The sequence below is a fragment of the Tursiops truncatus genome, chromosome X (assembly GCF_011762595.2).
Source record: "Tursiops truncatus isolate mTurTru1 chromosome X, mTurTru1.mat.Y, whole genome shotgun sequence".
Taxonomy (NCBI): Eukaryota; Metazoa; Chordata; class Mammalia; order Artiodactyla; family Delphinidae; genus Tursiops; species Tursiops truncatus.
Genome location: NC_047055.1, coordinates 112,775,487 through 112,798,485, shown reverse-complemented (window position 1 = coordinate 112,798,485; position 22,999 = coordinate 112,775,487). Strand labels below are relative to the sequence as shown.

At 44.7% G+C, this 22,999-nt stretch overlaps 1 protein-coding gene and 1 pseudogene across 8 annotated transcripts in view; both read right to left on the bottom strand.

The window, feature by feature from the left end:
• SH3KBP1 (SH3 domain containing kinase binding protein 1) overlaps positions 1-22,999 on the bottom strand; it is a 343,711-nt gene that overhangs the window by 55,080 nt on the left and 265,632 nt on the right. For all 8 annotated transcript variants that reach the window (XM_019927681.3, XM_073799195.1, XM_019927680.3 and 5 more), the window contains 2 exons: positions 14,833-14,940; positions 877-928 (listed from right to left, as the gene is read on the bottom strand). In XM_019927681.3, coding sequence (XP_019783240.2) covers positions 877-928; positions 14,833-14,940 — 160 coding nt within the window. The remainder of the gene's footprint in view (positions 1-876; positions 929-14,832; positions 14,941-22,999) is intronic.
• On the bottom strand, positions 18,471-21,759 carry LOC101328201 (broad substrate specificity ATP-binding cassette transporter ABCG2 pseudogene; annotated as a pseudogene).

Genomic DNA, 22,999 nt, shown 5'->3' with positions numbered 1-22,999 from the left:
TCTCTGTAATTCTCAACTATGCTGAAGGGACTGGGAAAGGAATGTGAGGTCAAGCTGATTTTTTCCCCCCAACTTGGTGGGCCAAAAGAACGGGAAAAAATCACTCCTAATAAATCTGTTGAATAAACCAACCTGGAAATGTATTCATACTTTAAATGCTACAGAAATATCATAACTATGCATGTGTAGAATTAAAAATACCCCTACTCTTCTTCAGTTTTAGTTGTTAATTTTTTAAAATGCCACTTAACTAGTTATTCACGGAGGAGTTTCTCCCTAAAATTTGTTTTAACAATGATAAAGAGGAGTTCTATTGGGAACTAGGAATGCTCATCTTTATGTATGAGACGCCAGTGTACAATGAATGAGTTACCAAGTGTCCAACGACATCAAGTCTTCCTATAGTATTCAACCTTAACATCTGAGCCACACAGAAAAAGTGAATTAATTGGATTCTTTTCTAGAATAGAAAAGCATCATGAGGGAGGGAAAGTATTGCTAGAAAAACATTTTTTGTTGCTTGGGGCAAGTGAAGTAAGTACAAATTTTGGTTAACCACCCGGGACAGAAATTGAAAATTCAGCACTGCTATACATGCCCAGTGAAGCTGTGACCCACGGGAAGCAGCTCTCCCCGGGCTGACCCTCGATGGGCAGGCACAGGCAAAGCAACCAGTTCCTCTCTCCACAAAAGGGGTTTATTAAAGAAATAAAAATAAAAACAAAGCAAACAAAACTGGTTTATTCCGAAACAAAGTCTTTCTGGTCATTCTCTTTGGGAGGCCGTATCAGGGATACATTTTAATGATATGTTTCTTTGTTAGGGAAAACAGTAAGAGAAAGACAGTGTGTTGACGGGAAGTGAAAGGTATATTACCTGCCCCTTGCTTGATGACGGGAGCCGATGGAGGAGGTGGCTTCTTGGGTCTCTGAAAAATTAATCAAAATGATACCACATGAGATTGTTGGCAGGCCTGGCCTCTCACATAAGGACCACAGACAGTGTTTTCTAGATGTAGTTTGGACAGTCCAGAGAAGCTCTCCAAAAAAATTGAGCAATTCTCTCTCCAGGGATGTCAGGTTTTGGCACCTTTAAACAGGCACTAAAATAAATTCAGTCTGCAAAACAAAGCTCTGATGGACAAATGAAATACCATTTCCCCCTTTCTAAATTTGTAACAGCCTTCTGGAAAAGCGCGGCTCAGCAAAAATGGCCTGAAACCAGCAAGCACAATGGTACTCCTACGCTGAAACCGCATTTGCAATTAAGATTTAATCTGCTGAATAACCAAGCGATTCAGAAAGAGTCACTGGGATGGCTCTAAATTAGATCCGCTCTGGATGTGGGACCTGCAACGAAATGCAGGCTGAGGGGCCCCTGTGGCTGGGTAGGGTTCTAAGCTTTCTTCCCCTTTTCACCCCAAGGCTGGTAGGCCATTTGTGAGGTTCCCCCACAGACCAGTCATACCCTGGAAACTGGAATGGAGTTTCTTTGCATATCAGCCACTATTTGTTTTTCTCTCACACCCTATCATTCTGGAGGGAATGAGGCAGCAATGCAATCAATGGCATCTCCTTGCTCACCCAGGATTCGCTGTAGGTGGGAGACAGGCTGGACTTGGCAAATGTCCTAGGGCCGAGAGTCCAGCCAGGGCACAGTTCTTGGGCACCATTCTTGCACAGGGGAAAAGGGGACCGGAGGCAAGGAGAGAAACATCTCATCATCAACATCATTAAGGAAAGTTGGAAATGGGGAGGGTTTGAGCATATGATCCATGTTGCTGCTGACACCTGTCCTGACCCTCTCTGGGTATCGTATACTTGTGACTTTAAAAAAGCTCCATGGACTCTCTTCTGCATGCTGAAAAAGTACTGATGTGACCAGCAAAACACCCGACCATCCTCAGCCCGGCCCACCAGTGCCTCCCGGTGCCTGATGCAGCACCAGGACACAGGAAGAAATGGTTTTAAGTAAAACCCACAGAATACGAGACCCACAGAGAACTGTCTCAGGGAGCATCACAGCACGTAGGCTCTGGACTTGACATTTCGACTCTGCTCTTTACTAGTTGGGTGATTTGGCCAAGTGACCCCAAGTAAGAGTATAATATGGTGGGCAAGAGGCGGGGCTTCAGAATGTGGCTGCCATTACACATCCTGGCTCAGTTTTTAGCCGTGGACCCTGGGCAAGTGACCTCACCTAGATGAAATTTCTCATCTGTAAAACAATAATATTACTTCCCTCTTAGGAGGAGGCGGTTTCACAGAGGGAGTCAGTAAGCACTGCCTTGCCCAATCCTCGTGACAACTCTATAAGGAGTGATATTATTATGCCCATTTTGCAGATGAAATAATTGAGGCTTCAAGAGATGAAGTCATTTCCCCAAGTCACCAGGCTAGTAAACGGGGCAGGGGGCCAAGAGTCCAGTCCAGGGCTATCTGCCCCACAGGAATGCTCTTAACCACTGTGAAGGGGCCATCCTGCCAGAGGGCATCCACAAGACAAACCATCTCACGGCCATAAACCACACAGAGTTTACAAAAGCACAAGAAACTGTAGTATGTCAACATTAAGGGGAAAAAAAAAGGGTATTGAATTGCAGCTACAGTATGAGCTCAACCATGTTACAATATATTCAGAAAGGGAAAAAGACTGGAAAGAAAGAAATTTATAGGGCTGATCTCTTGTAGAATTATGAGTGCATATGTGTTTCCTTCTTAATATTTTTCTGTACTGTCTCTATGCATCCAAACTTCATTAAAAAAAAAAAGAAAGAAGGACGCTCCAAGGGCCACCTCCGCATGGGTACAGGCCCTCCACCCAGAGCTTACGACTCTTCCCCTGTTGCCAGCCCCTTCCAGCTGTCTACCCTGACTCCTTTTTCCTTCCTCTCTTCTCTGTCTTTGTAGAAATTAGACTGGGGGCAGATCTGTGTTTACCTAATGAAGTTGAAACTCTGCCAATTAACCTTCCTTTACCTCTGGATCAGAGTAATTTCTTATGCAGGAAACTGCCAACACCCCGTGGCCTAATTCTTCCCAGCTCAGCCCCAGCAATGCCCACCCCCTGGACGGCTTCCTCACTCTCAGTTGTTGGAACATTTTTCTAACCAATTTCACATGAGCCTCCTCTTACTGAGGCCGTTCCCCCAGCGACCTTGCCTCAAACCACAGGGCCTCAAATAAAAAAAGACAACTACAAGTCATCATATTTTCCAAGATTACTGTGCAAAGAAAAAAAAACCCTTAGTGTTGTGTCAGATTTGGCATGTAATACACGAAATGCAACAGGGCAGGGCGGAGGGGCACCGAGAGAGGGGACGGGAAGTATTGTGCTCCCCAACAGCGTGTGGAGAGCGTGGTCATGCCAAGTGCCTGCCCGGAGGGCGGAGGAAGCAGGCAGGGGTGTGAGGCTGTGTCGGGAGCCCTAGCAGCTGCGGAGGCAGGTGGGGCAGTTTGGAAAGGAAGCAGCAGTTTGTGAGCTGCCTGGCTAGCATTCACCAGGCCTGATCAACGCTGGCCAGGTGCCTGCTTTGCTTAGTAGCAGAGGAGGTTTACAAGTTGTCCTGCTTGTTTTTTTTTTTTTCCTTGACTGACTTTGGCCCTGATTCCATCAAACTTAGCCTTCCTGCCTCCTTAGATGAGAAATGATGCCACATTTTTCAAAGCAGTGTCTTTTAAGGTAATTTGGAACAAAAACCAGGGTCAGGGTTCCCTGTAGCTCTAGACCACTCCACAAATGATTAATAAAGTATTCACATGAGCTGACAATGATCTTTTTTCTTTTCTTTTTCTTTTTCATTTTTTTGGTCGTGCCTCGCAGCTCACGGGATCTTACTTCCCCAACCAGGAATCGAACCTGGGCCCCGGCAGTGAGAGCACCGAGTTCTAACCATTGCACCACCAGGGAATTCCCCTGATTTTTTTTTTCTTTTAATGCCACAGGAAGACAGAGCAGTGAGAACTGAGAAGGCAGAGTGGGTAAATCGGTAGCAAAAATGTGGCAGTAGAAAATTCATTACGGGAGTTCATGATTCTCAAACAAAAAGACATGAGCACATCACGCGATTGATTTTCCAGGTTAAGCAGTAGGTCAAGGCTTTCTCTGTTGAATTTACCAGCATTAACTCGCTCCTGCAGGTGCGCAGACAGAAACATCCTTTCAACTCAGTCAAGTATTTTAAGTCATGAATCTGTTTTAACATCTTTATTGGACTATAATTGCTTTACAATGGTGTGTTAGTTTCTGCTTTATAACAAAGTGAATCAGCTATACGTATATATACGTATATCCCCATATCTTTCCCTCTTGCGTCTCCCTCCCACCCTCCCTATCCCACCCCTCTAGGTGGTCACAAAGCACCGAGCTGATCTCCCTGTGCTATGCGGCTGCTTCCCACTAGCTATCTACCTTACGTTTGGTAGTGTATATATGTCCACGCCGCTCTCTCACTTCGTCACAGCTCACCCTTCCCCCTCCCCGTGTCCTCAAGTCCATTCTCTAGTAGGTCTGTGTCTTTATTCCCGTCTTACCCCTAGGTTCTTCATGACCTTTTTTTCTTTCTTTAGATTCCATATATATGTGTTAGCATACGGTATTTGTGTTTCTCTTTCTGACTCACTTCGCTCTGTGTGACAGACTCTAGGTCCATGCACCTCATTACAAATAACTCAATTTCGTTTCTTTTTATAAGTCATGAATTTTTTAGAGGCACTTGTTCTATTTATTCTCCTCCCTCCACAGTGAAAATAAAACACTCCAGCTCCAGGCCCAGGTGGCGTCATCCTGCTCAACTGGCAGGTCGGTGCTAAGAACAGAGGACGTCAGAGCTCTGAGTGATCAGAGGGTCCCCTTTAGCTGAGAAAACTGAGGCCTAGAGGGGCCATGTTAACAGCTAGGTGGGAGCTAAAATGGCCCCAGAACTCACATCGCTCAGTGTTCAGACTGGCAAAACATGAAAATGTTCTTAAGAAAGTCAATGGGCGAACGTTTTCTGATTTCTGGGAGAGCAGAATGCCTTCCATGGTCTTCACACGTGCAGGGCACACAGGCCTGGGTGCACGTGCGTGTGCATTTCCCTGCGTGTAGATCTGTTGGCTTGGACACAGAAGCAAACACCATCCTTCAAAGGATATAAGGACTAGATTTCCTTTCTTACCGTTACTACCGGGAAGGAAATAGATCTGAATGTTCTGGAGTGAAGACAGCAGGAAGGCAAGTTTTGCTTCCTGCTAAAGGATTTCATAACTGATTCTGCCCTTTGTTTGGCAACTCTGGCCAGCCCCAAGCGAAGGAGCACGTCAGCTGGCTCAACTGTCCTCCCTGGCAGGAGTTAGGATTTGCCACTTGGCCTCTCAAGCCAGTTTGCCTTCAGAGCTCTGGGCCCAGACATGTGACTTGTTGAAAATAACCAGAGGAGCAGACTCCTCATGGCTGGGTACCGTTCAGGGGGCTTTGTGAGAGGAACATGGTAAGGTTCTGGAAGCAATTTTCAGCTTGATTTTGAGTCTTGGGAAGCCCTCCTCCAGGCATCTAGCTAAGTTCTCTGGAGGTGTCTCTGTGTGAGGCCGGACAGGGGACACAAACGGACAGTTCCTGACCAGGGTACCCCTCATGGCTCTAGAAACACATAGGGGCCTCCACTCTGCCCTTTTCTCTCCTGTCCCTGGTGGATTGGCAGCACGTTTGAAGAGTGCGTCTGGGGCTATGCCCCTCTGCACCCTAGAGTCCCCAGCACAGGAGATCACCAGGGGCTACCACAAAACCTGCTCTTGGCAGGGTCTCTCTCTCTTCCTCTCCTTGGCCTCCGGGCTGGTGGCCTACATGCATGGTCTCCCTCTTGGCTGGACCCATCTAGACTGCCGGCCTGTCGGGCGGTCACCCAGGCTTTGGTGTTCGGTTTCTCTCTAAGATGCTCTCTCAGTTCACTCCCTTGGCTTACCTCTTCATGCCATCTACCCCACCCTGAAAGTGGTGCCTTGACTCCATGCCCAGACCTCACACGCGGATGGATGGATCTGGGCCCCCCTTTGTCTGGGAAGACAAATCTGACAAGGGACCTGGCTTCTTTCTGCCCCTCCCTCTACTCTTGCTCCTCTTTCATACTATCACAGGAGCGAGCAGCTAGTAAGAGGGGAGGGACAGAGGGAGAGGAAGGTACACCTTGTCACCAAACGACCAAAGGACAAGGGATTCCTGAGTGCCAACCATATACCAAGCATGCTGCTAAGGACTGAATATTTGTCCACTGAATGGACACAAAATTCTTATGTTGAAACCTAACCCCCAATGTGGTGGTGTTTGGAGATGGGGCCTTTGGGAAGAGATTAGGTCATGAGGGTGGAGCTCTCATGAATGAGATTACTGCCCTTATAAAGTAGACCCCAGAGAGTTCCCTCACCACGAGGACACAGCAAGAAGACAGCTATCGATGAACCAGGAAGTGAGCCCTCACTAGACGCCAAATCTTGGACTTCCTAGCCTCCAAAAGTGTGAGAAATTTCTGTGGTTTATAAGGCATCTGGTCTATGGAATTCTGTTACACCAGCCTGAACGAAGACACACACTGTTAGACCCTATGAAGGAGAAGCTTGGGACGCAGGTCTGCCTTCAAAGAGATTACGGTTCAGATGGCATGATGAGAGAGAATCACTTCAGGCAAGAGTATATTGAATGAGGTGCTCAGTTGGGAGAGTAAAGGCTATAAGTACCAACAGAGAAGGGAGAAGGAGTGCCATCCAGGCCCTGTCAGGGAAACTCAGCTGGGGCTCTGTCATTAGGCCATACTTGGGCAATATCAACACCTTGACAATCCCCATCTCTGCAGGTGAAATTACCCAGAAAATTAAATGTACAGACAAATAATGTCAAAGGTGAGTTTTATTCATAATGTTGCTTATTATAAGCACAAATTTGTTCCTTTTTAGAACACTAAAAACAGGAAAATAATTCATTGGGCATCTTCAAAAATGAGAAGAAGAGTGGTTCTCAAAAGGCTGAAGGACGTGACTAGGAATAAAGAAAATTTTGGCCGAGGACAGTGCTATAACTGGGTTGTCAGATGACGGAGACTAAGGTAAGGGGCCTCCTTAGAACTTAGTAAAGAGAATGTGGTCTGAGTTAAACCAGCAAAATTCACCTACAGTGGATTAGCCATTACGGGAATCAAGCAAGCGACATCCTTTCCTAGGCAAAGAGGTAACTTACCTCAACGTAATAAAGGCCATATGTGACAAACCCAGAGCCAACATCATTCTCAATGGTGAAAAACTGAAACCATTTCCACTGAGATCAGGAACAAGACCAGGTTGCCCACTCTCACCCCTATTATTCAACATAGTTTTGGATGTCTTAGCCACAGCAATCAGAGAAGAAAAAGAAATGAAAGGAATCCAAATCGGAAAACAGGTAAAACTGTCACTGTTTGCAGATGACATGATACTATACATAGAGAATCCTAAAGATGCTACCAGAAAACTACTAGAGCTAATCAAGGAATTTGGTAATGTAGCAGGATACAAAATTAATGCACAGCAATCTCTTGCATTCCTATACATTAATGATGAAAAATCTGAAAGAGAAATTAAGGAAATACTCCCATTTACCACTGCAACAAAAAGAATAAAATACCTAGGAGTACCTACCTAAGGAGACAAAAGACCTGTATGCAGAAAACTATAAGACACTGATGAAAGAAATTAGAGATGATACAAACAGATGGAGAGATATACCATGTTCTTGGATTGGAAGAATCAACATTGTGAAAATCACTCTACTACCCAAAGCAATCTACAGATTCAGTGCAATCCCTATCAAACTACCAATAACATTTTCCACAGAACTAGAACAAAAAATATCACAATTTGTATGGAAACACAAAAGACCCCGAATAGCGAAAGCAATCTTGAGAAAGAAAAAAGGAGCTGGAGGAATCAGGCCCCCAGACTTCAGACTATACTGCAAAGCTTCAGTAATCAAGACAGTATGGTACTGGCACAAAAACAGAAATATAGATCAGTGGAATAGGATAGAAAGCCAGGAGATAAACCCACACACATATGGTCACCGTATCTTTGATAAAGGAGGCAAGAATATACAATGGAGAAAAGACAGCCTCTTCAATAAGTGGTACTTGGAAAACTGGACAGCTACATGTAAAAGAATGAAATTAGAACACTCCCTAACACCATACACAAAAACAAACTCAAAGTGGATTAAAGACCTAAATGTAAGGCCAGACACTATAAAACTCTTAGAGGAAAACATGGGCAGAACACTCTATGACAAATGTCACAGCAAGATCCTTTTTGACCCACCTCCTAGAGAAAGGGAAATAAAAATAAACAAATGGGACCTAATGAAACTTAAAAGCTTTTGCATAGCAAAGGAAACCATAAATAAGACGAAAAGACAACCCTCAGAATGGGAGAAAATATTTGCAAACGAAGCAAATGACAAAGGATTAATCTCCAAAATTTACAAGCAGCTCATGCAGCTCAATATCAAAAAAACAAACAACCCAATCCAAAAATGGGCAGAATACCTAAACAGACATTTCTCCAAAGAAGATATACAGATTGCCAACAAACACATGAACGGATGCTCAACATCACTAATCATTAGAGAAATGCAAATCAAAACTACAATGAGGTATCACCTCACACTGGTCAGAATGGCCATCATCAAAAAATCTACAAACAATAAATGCTGGAGAGGGTGTGGAGAAAAGGGAGCCCTCTTGCACTGTTGGTGGGAATGTAAATTGATACAGCCACTATGGAGAAAAGTATGGAGGTTCCTTAAAAAACTAAAAATAGAGCTACCATACAACGCAGCAATCCCACTACTGGGCATATACCCTGAGAAAACCATAATTCAAAAAGAGTCATGTACCACAATGCAGCTCTATTTACAATAGCCAGGACGTGGAAGCAACCTAAGTGTCCATCGACAGATGAATGGATAAAGAAGATGTGGCACATATATACAATGGAATATTACTCAGCCATAAAAAGAGACAGAATTGAGTTATTTGTAGTGAGGTGGATGGACCTAGAGTCTGTCATACAGAGTGAAGTAAGTCAGAAAGAGAAAAACAAATACAGCATTCTAACACATATATATGTAATGTAAAAAAAAAAAAAAGGTTCTGAAGAACCTAGGGGCAGGACAGGAATAAAGACTCACATGTAGAGAATGGACTTGAGGACATGGGGAGGGGGAAGGGTAAGCTGGGACGAAGTGAGAGAGTGGCATGGACGTATATACACTACCAAATGTAAAACAGAGAGCTAGTGGGAAGCAGCCGCATAGCACAGGGAGATCAGCTCGGTGCTTTGTGACCACCTAGAGGGGTGGGATAGGGAGGGAGGGAGGGAGACGCAAGAGGGAGGAGATATGGGGATATATGTATAATATAGCTGATTCACTTTGTGATACAGCAGAAACTAACATACCATTGTAAAGCAATTACACTCCAATAAAGATGTTAAAAAAAGCAAACGTATTAAAAAATAAAATAAACCATGATAAATGTCAAAAAAAAAAAAGATACATCCTTTCCTATAAAAGTTTGGAACGTACAAAACTCCCGCCGAACGATCTTAAGGTTGGCACTCAACTGTAATGGAGAATGTGGGAAATCTATTTGATTGAACCGTGATATGTCTGGAGATGGACAATGGATGGCAAGGGGCTGATCAGCCATGAAAAGAGAGAAAAATGGAGAGTTGCCGAGGTCACAGGTGCGGGGCTCTTGCCAGCATCCTCTGCGCTTAGTGAACTCAAGATACAGTTCCCTTGGCTCACTCTTCCCCCTGGTGCCTGACGGGGCCTCAAGTTGGACATGCAAGACCCTTCGTGAAAATAACTAGCTCCTCTTCTTTTCATTCCTTGCTCTCCCGGAAATCACCAAGTAAATGTGGTTTCCTATAGAATCTGGCTTTTAAGGAATCAGGCTGAGAGGGAGCAAATGCCCAGGGCAGGCAGACCTATGTGCTTCCGATGGGCTGACATTTCAGTTCCTGTTGCGATTAGTAAGCTGCCAGTCTGCTCCCCGGGTAAGTCTCTGTGAGTTTGCAAATGTGAGCCTGCATCACAGTTACAGGCATCCTTAGAAGTCTTTGAGGGCAGGGTTCTGTATCCCTGAGGCCGAGAGGCAGACCCTCCACTGTAGAGCATTCACTGGGGAAACGCCTCTGGGAATCTCAGCAATGCCCTGGTTTTCAACATGGCACAAGCTCACAAGAGCCCCTCAAATCAGTGCATGCAAGAACAGTACCATTTTCTGGTGATTTGAACACTTTCTTTTAAAAGAAGTGGATCCTGAGACTTTCTTAAAACACTATCTTTCAGAAACATCATCTTTCAGGATACCTGTTCTATTTTTTTTTTTTTTTAATGACAGGAAGATGTTGTTTCTGCAGTTCAGAGAGTCCAAGTTCCCTGCTTTCCTTCAGTCCTGACAACAGAGCATGCAGGTCGCTTCATCAGAGCTCTCAGAATATTCAATCTTTCCATTCTAATATTCAATTTTACTGTCGAGGCTCAAAATAAACAGGCAGCCACTGAATCTAGGTTCTCACATAAATAGCTTATATAATTGCTCTAAAATCTGCACCAAGAGATCGACTGGTGCTCTCTGGGAATATCTTGGGGAAAAGCCCCAAAGTCTTTACTACCCCGGTGAGAGAGAATGTGCTGAGCACCCTCTGAAAGAAAGACCTCGAGGAGTTCCAAAAGGCCCCGTAGTAACCACCTGAATCTGCACCGGAGCAGAGAATACACCTGCTTCGTCAGAATGCTTCGGTGATGCCTACTGATTCAAGAGGTCTGCCGTTGAATAATGCTGTTTGCTCCAGTCTACCCTAATCATCACACATCGTCCTCTTTTCTGGATGAATGACTGCAACCCCAGCTACTGGCAAGATAAGATGACATCTGCTGACACTGATGGCAGAATAATGTTTCAGACTCTGTCATTCACATAGTGCATTTGTGTTAATGATTCTAATCATCTTTACACAGTCAACTCAGCACACAACAGCCCTGTCTCCAGTCATGGTGTCACGAACTCACCAACACTCCAGGTGCAGTTCTAAAGGCTGGTGTAACAACCAATGCAAAGCTGGTTGGCGGGTTTTATAGGCCAGAGGGGACGAAAAGGATATAATACTTTGAATCTGCTAAAAGCTAAACGTCACATTATACAATTGCTTCTCAGCTGTAGGTATTACTTTGTCTGACAGGTATAACTACTGTTTCCCTAAAACTGAGTTTTCTGCTTCTTAGGAACAAGGTTAAAAGACCTATCAAAGAGATGGTGGTTGCTTGTCTGGGGTGGGAAAGATGCCCACGGGCCCCAAAGAGCATGCATGCCTCTGAGCAAACCAAGACGAGTCCGCTCATCACTGACAACATCACTCTCTTAGCAGGAGTCCTCCTGTAATACCTTATGTAACAGAGCAGAGCTTCTAGAAAAGTATGCCATGGAGTCTCTCTCACTTGAGTGAATTTATTGCCCCCTGAAATATGGCTGGGGACTAGAAGGCAGGGCGCTACAACGTAGGCAACCACAGGCTTTGCCCATTTGTGGAAAGAATTATCCAGATTTACCTCAGCCTTCAAAATCATACTACTTCCATCAGGACCAAGGAGGCGGCAAATGTCTGGCAGGAGGGCGAGCTTCTTAAGATGCCTTGGCTGAAGGGAGAGGCATCACCATGAAGGTCTTGGTATCCAAATGCTTTGGATGTGAACACCTTTTCCCAGGCTCGCAAAGATGAGGGAGAAGGGTGAAGCGGGTAGTCTGGGTGGCCCCCTGCTGCCCAACACTAAGCCCACAAGGACAGCGACCATGTGTGTCCTCTTCACTTCCCATCAACCAGCACAGCAGCCAGCCCAAAGAAGGGACCCAACAGATACAAAGTGAATGAATGAATAAACATAAAACATCACTGTCAGGCAGCAGATCTTCCCCCTCCCAAATATGCAAAATGACGTGAAGGTTATGCCATCCTGGGCTTGCTTGTCTCTGCAAATATATATTATAAGGCACTAGATTTCTTTTTAAAGGCTATTCATCAAAGTTCTTAGATGCATCTGGATCCCCAGGGAAGCTCACCAAGGTAACTCCGTGCTGATCTGATGAACTACAGTCAGATTTCTATCATTACTGAATGTTTTAGCTGGAGCCTTCCAGCTAAAACTTGTGCTAATAGTCATTATTACAAAGACCAGAATAGTTAACACGTATGGGGCGTTTGCAAAGGACCAGGCGCTGTGCTAAGGAATTCATATGCATCATCTCAGTCAATCTTCTCAACAGTTTAACAAGGTAGGTATGATTATTCTTGCAATTTTACAGATGAGGACACAGTCGTTACTCAGTATTTGTGGGAGATTGCTTCCAGTACCCCCCGCAGACAGCAAATTCCACAGAAGTTCAAGTCCCTCATATAAAATGGGCAAGTATTTGCATATAACCTATGCACATCCTCCCCTATACTTTAAGTCATCTCTAGATTACTTACAATATCTAATACAAAGTCAATGCTATATAAATGGTTGCAAATACAATGTAAATGCTATGTTAATAGTTGTCATTGCACAGCAAATTCAAGAAATTCAAGTTTTACTTTCACGAACTTCCTGAAATATATTTTTTAGTATTTTTGACTCAAGGTTGACTGAATCCACAGATGCAGAACCCGCAGATACCGAGGGCTGAGTGTACTGAGGAAACATTCAATGAGTTGACCTTGAACAGAACAGCTAAGTGACAGGGCCAGGATTCAAGTCCAAGTCTATTCAATGCCGCGGCCTAGAGTCACAACCACCACACTCCATAAATGTTTGCCAAACCTCATTCCTGTGTCTTACTGTTTTAAACATTTACTATATAGTCATTACTAAGTGCTAGCATCTGTTTTTCTCGAGGATGAATTCTGTCAGCTGATAACCCACCACGGCAATCATTATCAACAAAAATGGGTCAAATGATTTTGCTTGGTGGAACATGTCTTTACTGAATGGTGAGCCCTTCTCTGTTCTGTGGATTTATTCTCCTCCGAAAATATGGCTGGAAACTAGAAGGTGGGGTTGTCATCACTTAGACAGATACCTGTATCTACGCTAGAGCTTCCCAAACTGTAATGTGTAAACAGATCACCTGAGGATCTTGATAAAATGCAGGTTCTGAGGCACCAGGTCTAGGGTGGGGTCAGAGCATTTCTAACAAGCTTCAGGTGATGCTGATAAAGTGTGGCCCACGGACCAGCAGTAAGTCTCAATGATCTAGAAAACACTGGGAAGCAGAATATAGATTCTCTGAACCTCAAACTTAATTCCTAGAGAGAATAACAGATGTGGAACAGAGCATCCTTCAGCTAAACAATACAAGAAAGAAAGCTATCAAAAAGCCTAAAAGGTGTGGCCCTTGGCTTCAAACCAACCTACAGGCCATAATCTTGGTGGGAACCTACACCATCTGGCTCCTTGAACAATCATATGCATTCATCTAAGCAGTGCATACACCATCAATGCTGTTTAGTATCCTTGGCAACCAATCCACCAGTACTGTAGTTACCTTTCCCGAACCTCAGCTCCATGGGAATGGTGATGGGTCAAGGTTCATGGTCCAGTAATAGAGCCCCCATGGGCAGGAACAGAATGCAGGCTGGGAAAGGTGGGCAGAAGTCACATGAAAGCCTGACCAAAGAGCCCTGAGGTGTAGAACTGGCTGGAAAAGACCAAACTGCTGCCCCCTTAGAATGTAAAGTGCTTCTAACTTTTCAACATTTTTTGTTACATTGTCATCAGAGAAACAACACGCCTGGAGTGAGGCGAACAAAGATGGACTGGCTCATTTAAACCACAGCGTTGTAAAATGGGTTCCCACAAAGAAAGAAAGCACAGATCAGAGGTGTGTATACATACACACACACACACACACACACGGGCATGCATGTGTATTCATGTCCACATACACACACACCACACACACACACAGCACACACAGTTAGGAAGCTTAGTAGGCCTCACCCTGTATCCTCAGCTTAACAACGTGCTTTTCAGCCACTTCCACAATATTGGCCGCTTTACCCCCAGGGACATGCTATGCAGGATGCAGGCCATCCACTTACTAATGGAGCACCTAATGGTTCTTGCTGTCTATTTGGGTGCTTAGACATTCCAGGTACTGCACCAAGTGCTTTACCCACATTGCCTTGTTTAGTCACACGACAACCCTTAGAATAAGGCGCACTGATGAGGAAACTGGGGCTTGTGGAAGTTAACGGACTTGTTCACACATATCAGGTATGGAGCAGCCGAGGGCTCAGAACCCGGGTCCATCAAACTAAAATGCTGGGGTTTCCCTGGGGGCGCGGTGGTTAAGAATCCACCTGCCAATGCAGGGGACACGGGTTCAAGCCCTGGTCCGGGAAGATCCCACATGCTGTGGAGCAACTAAGCCCGTGCGCCACAACTACTGAGCCTGCGCTCTAGAGCCCACGAGCCACAACTACTGAGCCCACATGCCTAGAGCCTGAGCTCCGCAACAAGAGAAGCCACCTCAGGGAGAAGCCCGCGCACCGCAATGAAGAGTAGCCCCCGCTCACCGCAACTAGAGAAAGCCCGCGTGCAGCAACGAAGACCCAACGCAGCCAAAAATAAATAAAATAAAATAAATTGATTAAGAAAAAAAAAACAAAGAAACTAAAATGCCAGGGCTCTTCAACAATAAACTTCCCCACCCCACATCCCCAGCCCCGTCATGGAAGCCACAATTCTGACAGCAGGCAGAGCACTGAGATCCAAGCCACAGAGACTTACATTCCCCTCCTTTTCAAAGTCCGGAGGAAGTAACTTCACGAAGTTGTCGGGGAACACTCCGCGTCTGCCATTGAGCTCTCCTTCCCACCAGCCTACGTCGATGCAGTCCTAGGAAACAGGAGAGCAGAGTGAGAAATGGGGTAAGCACCCTACAGGGAGCTCTGACACCCTTTCTAGAGAGATCGAGGAGCTTTCCTTGAGGCTGCTATCAACGGTTTCTAAGACTAAATCAGCACAAACCCCAAAGTCGGATGGGAGAACAAAAGCTTAAGTGCGCTAGAGCTGTCCGCTGGGATTCAAAACCCAGTGTTGCCTGTAGATGCCTTAAGATCAATAAGATCTTCTGTTTTTCCCTTAAGGATAGGAGGATATGTATTTTCTTCATTTTAATTTTCCTGAAATAAAATTATTTCATTAACTGAAAACGTGGGTTAGAAAACATCACACGCACAAATGTTCTCTCTGATTAGCCTGTCACAAAGCTTGTCGAAATTAAGGAGGGCTTTGCGACAGGCAGGCAAGGGCAAGAAAACTCACAGTGTATGCAAGCTCATTAATGTACCCTCTCCTTTCCGTGCTGATGGGGCACAGCTGTCATCATGAAGAGCCCTTCCCCCCCACCTTACAGAACTTAATGTTTGCTCACTAAATGAATGAATAAATCTCTTCATTCTTCCAGATCAAAACTGCTTCCCTTTGAATAATCCCTATTCTGTTCACTCACTTGTCAAACGTTTATTGAGCACCTACTCTGTGCCAAGTGCTAGGGAGAGAGTGAGAGCTCAGCCTTTGCAAGCTTCTATGCTGAGCCTAATGGCCTCGTGGCTCTCCCAGGCACTCACCCTCACGCCACAGAACCACCTCTATTTTTCCCCATCCCCAACTGCTTGGAAGTTTGATTTGCTCTAGTCTGATAATATATCTCGCATTTGTCCTCTGGGTCCGACTCCACTTCTCCCACCCCAATCCAAGACCCATCTGTCCTGCTGTAAACCTCCTCACTTGGGCATTTCTTCCTTCCCAGTGTATGTACAGCACACACACCACTGTCAAGTACAGGTCCTTGAGTAAAAACCCAATTCTCAGACTGCGGTCAACAATTTCCAGCTAAAGCCTGAAATGAGCGAAGGCTTTCCAAAAAATGCTAGTAACACAGAGGACTTTGAAAATAAATGCTCAGGAAAGTGAGGAATTCCTGCTCAGGGCCCACGGAGACGCACTCATGGCCCTCCACAATACCGGTGGGGCTGGGGAAGGGGTGACGAGGCCTCAAGCGGCAGATGTGCAGCTGGCCTAGGCCCTGGGGATAAGCCTCTGGAGGCCCTGGCTTACGTGACTCACTATGTGCCCTGCTAGAGCATCCATTCCAGCAAAAAGAGAAACGCACCTGGATTGTTCACCATTATACCCCCAGCCCAATGCACAATATAATAAATATTTCTGGAATCAAAGAAGACTCTTTCTAACCCTGAGCTCTGTGATCTCCCACAGCCCAAGACTAGGATTACTGCAGGACAAGATAGCCTCCATCTACCCCAGCCTGTGAGGATTCTATGGAAGTTAACACAGGGCCACCTCAGGTGAGAAGTAAATGCTCAGCATCATCTTCTACCCCAGTGGTATCTGTTATAAGGATAGACTGACCTGAGTCCTTAATCACACTATAAATTCTAGTCGCAACCAACACCAAGAGACAAAGACACCTGAAGCATCAAGTTCAGATGCACTCAGGACAAATCAAGGTTCAGGAGACGTACAATATGAAAGAATGCTTATCTTTCCTGGAAAGTGCCAATGAGGAGCCCAGGCACGTATCTGTTCCTGCCCACGTCACGTCACGCCCTAAACAATCTAGCGGTAGTCCCTAAGAAGGGACTCATGAACATGGGTGGTGGTGGCAGAATCTGACGACTTCTGACGTTCTTCCATCCCTGAGAAACTGTTATGGCATCAACGATATCAGAAAAACTTATGAAGGAGGAGGGGGTGGAATTTCTTTACTCCTAATCCTTGGAAATTAAGTCTTTCGATCCAGAGCCTCTGTTTCTGAGGAAATTCCTGGCATAATTTTTTTTCCTCTTCTTTTTCTGGACAAGTCCCTCTCATCTTCAAAGCCCAACTTGAAACTCATCTTTAGGAAAGTGACTATAATGGAAGCTTTACCTTTTCTCTGACACTCAGAACTGTGTTAATTTGCATTTCACGATATCCCATTCAACAAACAACTATTATATGTAAAGTATATTTAAATTCATTCTGTAGGCACCAAACATTAAACATGCAAAAGAACATGATCCCTAATTCCAGGGAGCTTAGAGATTTGTGTGAAACACACACACGCACACATGCACACACATAACATACAAGGTCCTTTTTTTATAACAGGTATCAACCATGAGATCTAGTACCAAAGAGGAGAGAATCATTAACAGCTTTTCAAATAATCTTAAATCTTTTCATGTGTGAAGGGTTTGCTTATGTGAGGAGTGGACTTTTCTCCACATTCATTTCAGATCATCTGATACAGAATTATGTCCATAAAAGGCACTCAAATATTGTTTAGTGCTATATTTCTTTTGAAGGCTTTCTTTCAAACTTTCTAAATGGTTCAAGGCTATGCTTCCCATTAGCCTTAAGCAATCAGCAACCCAAGAACCACTGTAATGAAGCCTCCTGCTTCATATGTGAGAAAAACAGCAAAGAAAATTTTAATAAACAAAACAAAACAAAACAAGCATATGCAGAATAACTTCAGAACTTACGCACGCCTACAGGGGAAAACAGTGCGTGTGACATTACCTTTATTATACCTCCCATCAGTGGTGAGTAGCTCGAATGGCTCATCTATGTTCTGCTTTTTAAGGAAAACATGAACAGTGCTAATCATTGTGTGATTCAAGGTAAGAGAGGGAAAGCATGAAGATAGAACACAGTATGTCTAATTGTTCTGACTGGTATAAGAACAAATACAAAGCTCACGGATGAGATAAGTATGTTGAAGAAAGAAAACTGACAGCGTGACAGAATACTAAGAAAAGTGAAAGGGAGTCTGCTGCAGGACAGAAAATGGCCACAGGGTCAAGATGCCTGGAGTGGGACAGAGATTTAGAGAACTGAGACTTCTTTTCCCCTAGCAATAGAAGCTAATTTAAGGGAAGCAGGAAGAATTCTGACAGCAAAATGAGAAATGAAAATAAGTCATCTTCAACAAACCAGACAAAAGAACTAGGCTTTTGGCGGCAGAGATGAAGAGAGAATTGTTTGTATGAGGGCTCTGCTTCGAGAAGTGTGAAAGAACAGCAAATGCAATTTATTTAATGAGGACCTAAAACATGCAGGATAGGAGAGGAATTCAGCAGGAAAAAGAAAATCATCATGTCCTTATGGGGCTCCCAAGCTCAGAGCCTAATGGGAGAGGCAGACACAATGAATCAACATGGCACCGAAACACCGGCAGGAGTCCTAGGCTGGATTAACAGCAAGTGGGACCAAGAGAAACCAGGCAGCCTGAAAGGAGAGAACGAGGGCAAGAATCAAGGTAATGAGAAAGGTCAAGGGTGGGATCACCAAGTGTGAAGGAAGGGAAGAGGGAGAGTGGGAAGCTGGGGTCATAGAAGAGAACATTCAAGAACTGGCACTTAGAGTGAAGGCAATGTTTGGCTCCCAGGAGATTCCAACCAACCTCTACTGAAGAGTGATGTGAGGGGTGAGGCAAGATGGCAACCATGAGTGACGGTGGCGGGGGGGAGAATGGACAGTCAATGATTTGTGAGGCCAGAACATCATCAGGATGGAGTTAATGTCCCCAAGGAGGATGGCAGGAGGTGGGTGAAGGCAGGAGAATGAGGCAGTAGGTGACCACTAAGGAGAGACGCAGTGTTGGCAAAATACTGGAAGATTTTAGGGTGACCATATAATTTATTTCCAAACCTGGGACACTACTAATAATTATACCACAGGCACAACCCACGATGGTTATGCCAAGATCTACCCTAGTGGATTTTGAGATTCCAATAAGGATGAGGAAAGGGCAGCGTTTGCAGGTGAGGGGATGACCTTTAAATGAGGCAGGAGTTTGCAGTGGGAAAGAGTTAAAGATCAGCATGTAGATGGAAGTTTCCAGAACAATGATGATTAGAAATAAGATCTATTCACATGTAAGCAGAGGAAAGTAGACCTCGGCCCTTATCAAGAGTCAAAGAGTATGGAAAGAATTATACTTCTGACATAGAATGCTCACTCTTCTATGATTAAGTCCTCAAAATGGTTTCTCTATGCCTCATCGCCAGGCAGATATTAGCGTAAAATATATTTTTCCTTGTAAAATACAAATAATGTTTTTCCTTTTAAGGAATGAATAAACAGAGCCTTAGGTGTGCTGTACTCCAGTTCTGCACTAGCTTGGGTTAGCCAAGATATCTCAGAGAGAGGAGAAGGAGAGCGAACTTGGGCCATCTGATACTTAAGTGGTCCACTAGTGATAAAAACTCTGGGTCTCAGTTCCTTGATACACAGGAGATGTTTGAGGTGTAAAGAGTAACACAACTGCTGCTGGTTTGTCGTCATTACTGTGATTCTAGGGGCTGGTCCCAGAGACCTTGAGGGATAATGAGGCCAGGAAAGTGTCTTAATTAAGCACACATGCATCTGTCATGCGACTCAGCACCATCTTCCGGTGAAACCCCCTGGCAGCAGCTCACACACTTGGAGGGCTCAGGGGAGGGATGTGAAGCCCCCAGGGTGTGTCTGAGGAGGGAAGCCCGGCCCAGACCTCAGTGTCAGGCCTTAGTTTGCTCCATCCTGCCACAGAGGCCCTGGGGAACGTGGCGGAAGCACTCCACCAGTGCACACAGCTCTCGCACTGGGGGTCAGCTGAGAGCCGCTCCCTGTCATCCAACCTGGCGGCAGGGAGTCACCTGTGAGCTCTGCTGTGTCTGCCTCTCGTCTAGGCACTTTAAATCTTTAGAAAAGACAAACTTGCCACTTGCCTTGTAAATTGCAAACCCAGCTGCAACCTCATTTGGGGCTCCATTTCGTCAAGAGTGCAAAGCAACATCTTAGACCAGTGCTTCTCGAAGCTGGCTGCACAGTTAGAATCACTTCTGGCTTTTTTTTTTTTTTTTTTTTTTTTTTTTTTTACTGAAATCAAGATGCTCCCTTTTTAAGGTGGGGTAAATCATGTAAATTAAAGAGAAATTTAGGAAAAATGTTTAAGGAATAATAATTTCAGGTAGGCAACTGTAAGGAAGGTAACAATCATGCGTGCCAAGGCTACGTGATTCCTCCACAGGCCCCAAGGTGAGAAAGTGACGCCCTCGTTTTCCAGAAATTCTTTGCCAGTACATATTGCATAGCTATAGGTACTGTTTGTTGTTACACTGAGTCCTGGGCAGAAGTTTTGTCCCAGAAATTCATTATGCTGCAAAGCCGCAAAGCCATATCGAGGAATGCTAAAGTACTGAAGCCACGAGAGCCAAGGCACAACGGTTCTGAGATTTACCAACAGCCCTGAAAATATCATCATAAACACAAAAGAGATGGTCATGAGAAGCGTTGCTATGGATACCACGCTCTGACTTGCTGCTATGGCCAGCGCCATTGAACGGGCTGAATAAGCCACCATCATCACGGTAAACATCATGATGAAGAAGGCCTCCACCTGTGGTTTCAATCCTAACAGGGAGTATGTTATACTAGCAAATATAATACTTGGTAACATGGGGAGTAAATCAGATAACAGTTTTCCAAAGAAGTAAGATGACACTCTGTAGTATCCACTGATATATTCATGTATGAAGAGCTTCTTCTCGACCACCAGGAGCTCCACGGCCGACACACTGCTGAAACACTGGTTGGTGGTCAGGAAGAAGCGCACCCCGGCTCTGTTCTGCATTCCTGTAGGATCATTTTTTAGATGGTAGAAAATGGCACCTATAACCAGTCCCAGGATGACTGTTACAATTATCTGAACTATAGAAACCTGGAGATCACCCAGTAAGTTTTTGAATGAACGCCTGGAAATCCATCTGAGCTGATGACAGAAGGAGGTGGCATAGGTGATCTCCTTGTAGACTGAAATATTCTTCTTCTGACCCCCTGAGAGTTGATCTAACTCAACTTTTGTCTCCTTGAAGAAGGAGGAGTTGGCATAAAACTCAGTTAATTTTCCTATGAGCGGAGTATCTTTCTTGGAAGGCTCTTCAGTCTCCCTGGCTTCACCATCTGTGTCTTCTCTGTTTAACACCACAGCACAGGAGTCTCCATTAATGACGTCCAGGAAGAAGTCTGCAGGGTTATTATAGAGCTCACAGTGGTAACCAGTGGATGGGAAGTAACCCAAGGCCTCCTGAGCAGGCCCGTGGAACATTAATCTTTCTGAGGCCAACAAGGTAAGGCTATCAAAGAACTTGAAGATGGAATAACGAGGCTGATGAATGGAGAAAATGACTGTCTGTCCTTATTTAGACATTCTCTTCAGAAGCAAAAGGACAGCATTTGCTGTGCTTGAATCTAAGCCAGTTGTGGGCTCATCCAGGAACAAGATGGATGAATCAGTAATAAGCTCCATTGCAATACTAGTCCTGTTTCTTTCTCCTGCAGACACACCACGGGAGATCAGGTGAAAATGACAATTCGGATTCACTAGGTCTGGGGCTGGTCAGAGATTCAGCATTTCTAACAGGTTCCCAGGTGATGTCAATGCTACTGGACCACACTTTGAGTAGAAAGGTTCTCAAAAATGGTAAGCTCCTTGAAAACAAAGGATCTTTTATTTATATCTCTGTATCCACCAAATACCTAGCACAGTGCCTGGAAAATATTGATTATGAATACACGTTGGCTGAATGGATGAATCGATGGATGGCCCAATCTGCCCCCACAATACTAATCTACTTCCCACAATTTCCAAACATCCGAAGTGACGTCAAGTTGAATGAGGAAGAGGCAGGTCTAGATTAGCTATATAAGAAAGCTTCATCTATTCAATCAGGCTTACCGGTTGGTCTGTACTGAATATTTGTTCATATTTGTGGTAACAACTTAAAAAGTACCTTGAAAAGGTAGGTCACATTTTCTAAGACATCATAAGTGCCCTGTTCGAGTTTGGACAGGAACGTATAGCTCAGAAATCGCCACAGCAAACCCCCAAATGATGGGTTCACCACCTGGTCCTCTTGAAAAAGAAAAGCACTCTGCTTGGTCACTTCCCCTGGTGGTCAGCTGTCCCCACACTCCCTAGTACCGATTTCCCAGAAATCATCCAGCATGGTTGTTTTCACGACCTTCTCTGATGACTGAAATATCACTAGAGGAGAAAGTGAGTGTTATTTGACCTCGGTATGGCTGTCAAGTGAGCCTCTGAGTGCCCCGAGGCGGGTCTCACACCCTCAACATCCCACGAACAGTATGAAAAGTGCTGTTTAATATTTACTAATAAACACCTTCTGCATGGAGCTTCAGGGGGACTGTTGAGAGGCAGCTCCATGGAAGCCGAAGCCCATGAGCACTCAGTTCTACCGCTGCTCGTTAACACCTCCCGAAGAGATGCGATCATTCTGCATGGCTGGGATTTCTGCTCAGAATTTCCAGCATCCCATAAGGCAGTTACTCTAGCAGGCTCGTCAACATCACAGTTTATGAGGTAACAGGAGAAAAAGAGAACCACGGTCTATCTCAGGGTAGAAGAAATGCCTGGCAGACCACGGTTAATGAGGGAAGCCGAGGAGACCGTCCCAGGGACAAGCCCACTCAAGAAGATGTCACATTCCAAATATCAACATCTGGGATAGGTGAGGTTTAGGCAGTCATTCACTGTTTTGTGATACTGGGAAGTCATGACCTCAAAGAGATTGTCTACTTGTAAAAAAAATCCTGACTTTTTATTGGGCAACAACTTACAGGCTTTGCTATACTAACTGCTGACTTTTTCATTTTACATATTGTATAACTGGTAACAAAAAAACTGGATGAGTAACACACAAAAAGCCGTAATCAAGCTTCCTTTTAGTTATGTCGATATTGATTAAAGCATGTCGTGATGCCTGAACACTGTATTCAGAAATGACCACATGCCTTTTACAAGCTACCCATACCATACCTCAGAGTTTCCTGCTTCTTCGTACATCTGGTAACGTGTGACTGCATGTTCTCAACAGCCATGCACTGC